This window comes from Temnothorax curvispinosus, unplaced genomic scaffold, assembly GCF_003070985.1.
Source record: "Temnothorax curvispinosus isolate PA1 unplaced genomic scaffold, ASM307098v1 QBEX01017481.1, whole genome shotgun sequence".
In the NCBI taxonomy this organism is placed as follows: domain Eukaryota; kingdom Metazoa; phylum Arthropoda; class Insecta; order Hymenoptera; family Formicidae; genus Temnothorax; species Temnothorax curvispinosus.
Genome location: NW_020227261.1, coordinates 1 through 4,682, shown reverse-complemented (window position 1 = coordinate 4,682; position 4,682 = coordinate 1). Strand labels below are relative to the sequence as shown.

General features: G+C 46.1%; 2 protein-coding genes across 2 annotated transcripts; both read left to right on the top strand.

Annotated features, from left to right (window-relative positions):
- Positions 1-6: 6 nt before the first annotated feature.
- Positions 7-1,568, top strand: LOC112467517. Its single transcript, XM_025036176.1, has 2 exons — positions 7-1,351; positions 1,477-1,568. The coding sequence occupies exons 1-2, from the start codon at positions 346-348 to the stop codon at positions 1,482-1,484; spliced, it is 1,014 nt and encodes a 337-aa protein (XP_024891944.1). The 5' UTR covers positions 7-345; the 3' UTR covers positions 1,485-1,568.
- A 460-nt stretch (positions 1,569-2,028) lies between these two features.
- On the top strand, positions 2,029-4,507 carry LOC112467516 (uncharacterized protein K02A2.6-like). The gene is made up of 2 exons (XM_025036175.1): positions 2,029-4,074; positions 4,238-4,507. Exons 1-2 carry the CDS (start codon positions 2,029-2,031, stop codon positions 4,505-4,507), a joined length of 2,316 nt encoding a protein of 771 aa, XP_024891943.1.
- The last annotated feature ends 175 nt before the right edge of the window (positions 4,508-4,682 follow it).

Below are 4,682 nucleotides of genomic sequence, written 5' to 3'. Positions count from 1 at the left end.
TGTTGTGTATGAGACTTAATCAGACGGGGCTCCGCCACCGTGATCTAATTGCTCGCGCTGACGACTCTTTTATTAATAACTTTTTCTTGTCTTTTTTCTCTCTCTCCCTCCGACATACTAGAGATCGCGCGCTTTTGTTCGAAAAGTCTTCCTGTCATAATTATAAGAAGTTTGTCCAAAGAATAAACGCTCGTGCTATTAATTGTGAATTCTTATTTGGCGTCCCGGAATACAATAATTTTGGTGTCAGAAGTGGGATATGCAAAAGAGTGACGAGAAGTCCATGCCTGCTGGATGTGAGGATATCTTCGACTCAACAGCGTAATCTCCGTGCAAACAAATAAAATGGCGGAAAACGTATCTCCTGAACTCATGCAAGCTCTGACTCAGATGATTGTTAGTGCGCTCAAGACATCCGTCGGTCATGCTTCCGCGGAATTCCAGATGCCTCAAGACGGTACCGAGGCTGGCACATTAATTCAACCAAAACCACCTACATTTTTTATGACCGAATATCGCTCGTCGGAAGAGACTTCGGTTGCTGACTACTTCAAGCGATTCGAGTGGGCGTTGAAGTTGAGCAAAATTCCAGAAGGGCAGTATGCGAATTACGCCCGAGTTCACATGGGTGCGGAGCTGAACAACGCCATCAAATTCCTGGTAAGCCCTCGTGACCCTGAAGACGTTCAATTCACTGAACTACGTACGATATTGGTAGACCATTTTGACCAAGCTAAAAATAAATACGTTGAGAGCGTGAAATTCAGACAAATCGTTCAGCAAAAAGGCGAATCTATCGCAAATTTCGCACTACGTTTAAAACAAGGCGCTGCGCATTGTGAATACGACACATTTCTGGACAGAATGTTGATTGAACAACTTCTCCACGGACTGGAATCACGAGATATGTGCGACGAAATTATCGCTAAGAAACCGACTACATTCAGTGCGGCATACGAGATCGCGCATTCACTCGAGGCAACCCGGAACACGGCAAGTGAAATTAGGACCTCCGAACCGGCAACCGCTCCTGAAATGACAAACAAACTGGGTTATGAAATGCCGAAAACGAAAAAAAGCGGACAGTTTCGACATCGAACATCACCACTGGACAACGGACAACTTCAAGGTTCGTGTAATGGTTGCGGAGGACAACATCTGAGAAGCCAATGTCGATTCCGCGAAGCAAAATGCTTCAAATGTGACAAGACCGGTCATATATCTAAGGTATGCAGGACAAAGAGGTCTACACCGCAGGATTCCTCCACCAATCAGGTTCAATCGGAAATGCCATCTGCTCAAGTTGATTCCCTACAACTATTAAGTCAAATTCACGAAATTGCCTCTCCAGGTAAGCAAATTATTAATGTCAAGATCGATGGCCATAACCTCGGGATGGAAGTAGACACGGGAGCACCATGTAGTATCATTGGAGTATCAAAGTTACGTGAGATTAAACCCCACTTTTCTTTACAGAAAACTGATAGGCAATTTTCGAGTTACACAGGACACCATATTGATTGCCTTGGTCGTATCCCAGTAAACGCAACTATTGGATCCGCTACACGAAGACTTAATCTCTACGTCGTTTCAGGAGACACAGACACTCTCTTGGGACGGGAATGGATTTCGCACTTCTCCCACGAAATAAATTTAAATCGACTCTTCTCTTCAACCAATCCGGTTAATTCGCTGACTTCTGAACCGCAGATAACCCCAGAACAGAATGCACGTCTCAACCAGCTTCTGACAAGTTTCAAAGACATCTTCAGTGACGTCCCGGGTAAATTTATTGGTCCGCCGGCGACGGTGCATTTGAAACCTGGAGCATCTCCAATCTTTGCCAAGGCACACGATGTTCCATTAGCGCTGCGGGACCAATATGCTAAAGAAATCGATGCAAAAATCGCATCGGGATTCTATGAAAAGGTTGATTACTCGGAATGGGCTTCACCTACTCATATTGTTGTTAAAAAGAATGGAAAATTACGTATCACTGGTAATTACAAACCGACAGTTAACCCGAGAATGATCATTGACGAACACCCAATACCGAAGATCGAACATCTTTTTAATAAAATGAGAGGAGCTACGCTCTTTTGCCACCTCGATATCACGGATGCATACACGCATCTTCCCATCGATGAAAACTTCCGAAATGTCCTTATACTGAATACTCCAACGCACGGACTGGTTCGACCAACGAGGGCGGTTTACGGAGCTTCCAACATCCCGGCAATCTGGCAGAAACACATGGAAATCATTCTTAAAGGCTTGTCGGGTGTCATCAATTTTTTCGACGATATAATTATTTCCGCTAACGGATTCGACGAGTTGTTATCAAGACTCTCGGCAACACTGGACCGTTTGAGGACCCACGGTGTACGACTTAATCGGACAAAATGTGTCTTCGCCACTCCGACCTTGGAATGCTTGGGACACAAAATAGACGGTCATGGTTTACATAAATCGGACAAACACATCGAAGCCATTCGTGATGCACCTCAGCCAGCAACCCCGGAGCAATTGCAGTTGTTTTTAGGAAAAGCTTCGTACTATAGCGCGTACATTCCTAATCTCTCCGATAGAACGCGCCCATTGCGAGACATGCTACATACAGATCCATTTAAATGGACACCGAATGCAGAGAAGGCATATCAGGACATCAAAAAAACCTTGATTTCACCTCAAGTATTGATGCAATACGACCCATCTCTTCCGTTGATCCTAGCCACAGATGCGAGCAAAACAGGCTTAGGAGCAGTTCTCTCACATCGACTTGGAAATGGACAGGAACGACCGATTGCATACGCCAGCCGTACCATGTCCACCACTGAACAACGATATCCCCAGATCGATAAAGAAGCTCTCGCCATTGTTTGGGCAGTGAAAAAGTTTTTCTATTATCTATACGCTCGTAAATTTATTTTAATTACAGACCACAAGCCGTTAACACAAATTCTGCATCCTGAGAAGTCCCTTCCAACGCTCTGTATTAGCCGTATGGCAAACTACGCAGATTATCTGGCCCACTTCAATTTCGACGTCGTCTTCAGACCTACAAACCAGAATATAAATGCCGATTACTGCTCCCGGATACCGTATCCATCAACGCGGAACGAAGTCAACAAACTGTCCTTTCACGGGGGAAGAGATGGTAATGAAGAAGATGGAATTGACCGATTTGCCCTACACCAAATCCAACAGCTGCCAATTCGCGCGGAACACATAGCGAGAGAGACACGCAAAGACTTTCATCTCGGCAAAATAGTGCGGGAGTTGGAAACAGGTCGCAATCTCGCACGTATTGGCTACAAGGCCCCGGAAGCGAACTACACACTCGCCGCCAACTGCTTACTCTTTGAGCACAGAGTAGTTATACCTCCGTTATTGAGACAGTCAATCTTGGATGATCTACACGCAGCTCACATCGGTATAGTAAAAATGAAGGGCCTAGCGCGATCCTTTATCTACTGGCCAGGCATAGACTCGGACATCGAACGGACTGCAAAATCATGTGTGGAATGTGCACGCCATGCACATGCCCCGCCAAAGTTCAGCGATCATCACTGGGAGTATCCAAAGGGGCCGTGGGAGCGAGTACATATTGATTATGCAGGTCCAGTCGCAGGTGCGATGCTGCTCGTCATCGTCGACGCGTACAGCAAGTGGCTGGAAGTTAAAGTCACCAATTCATCGACTACAGGCACTACGATTCAAATTCTGGATGAGCTATTCGCTACGTACGGAGTGCCGACAACCATCGTTTCAGATAATGGTACACAATTCACTGCTGCCGAATTTAAGTGTTTTCTACAAAAAAGCGGAGTGACATTTCACAAGCTTTCAGCGCCATACCACCCTGCTACAAATGGTCAGGCAGAACGTTACGTCCAAACGGTGAAAGATGCCTTGAGAGCGATGTCAACTACAAGAAATTCATTACAAACGAATTTGAACGAATTTTTACGGCAGTACCGTAAAGCGCCCCACACGACCACCGGAGAATCACCATCCAAGTTGTTCCTAGGACGCAATCTGCGCACTCGCCTCGATCTGGTGAAACCACAAGATGTCAGCACTAGGATTTCGCAAAAACAACGGATGGAATTCAACCCCTCCTTTCGGAAATTTCAGTCTGGACAACAAGTTTATTTTCTCTCTGGAAATACCCGTATGGACAAGTGGGTCTCAGGAGTGATAGTCTCTCGCTTAGGCGATCTTCACTACTCAATAGACTATAATGGTAAACATTTCAAACGCCATGTCGACCAAATTCGACCCTGTCATCAAAACGAGGTACGCCATTCGCAGGACCAACATCGAGACACCACATCTCGTCATATACATTTTTACGGAGGAAACTCCACACCCCAAACAACACCGTCAAGTCCTGGAGCAAGAGACATCCCCGCATCCCCTTCAACTGCCACATCAAGTCCTGGAGCAAGAGACACCCCCGCATTTCCTTCAACTGCCTCAGCATCCCCGGAACCAGAGTTTATAACCCCCGGAAGTAGTCCACAACGCCGTGAAGAAAATTCCCCTTCACCCTACCTTCGTCGATCATCGAGAATACGCCGTCCGCCACTTCGATATTTCCCATAGATTTCAATTCGCAACGGAGGGAAGAAATGTTGTGTATGAGACTTAATCAGACGGGGCTCCGCCACCGTGATCTA

Coding starts and splice junctions, on each gene's coding strand:
- LOC112467517 (XM_025036176.1), top strand. CDS start 346: ATGGCGGAAAACGTATCTCCTGAACTCATGCAAGCTCTGACTCAGATG.
- LOC112467516 (XM_025036175.1), top strand. CDS start 2,029: ATGATCATTGACGAACACCCAATACCGAAGATCGAACATCTTTTTAAT. Junction 4,075..4,237: donor ATCTGGTGAAACCACAAGAT/GTCAGCACTAGG, acceptor ACTACTCAATAG/ACTATAATGGTAAACATTTC.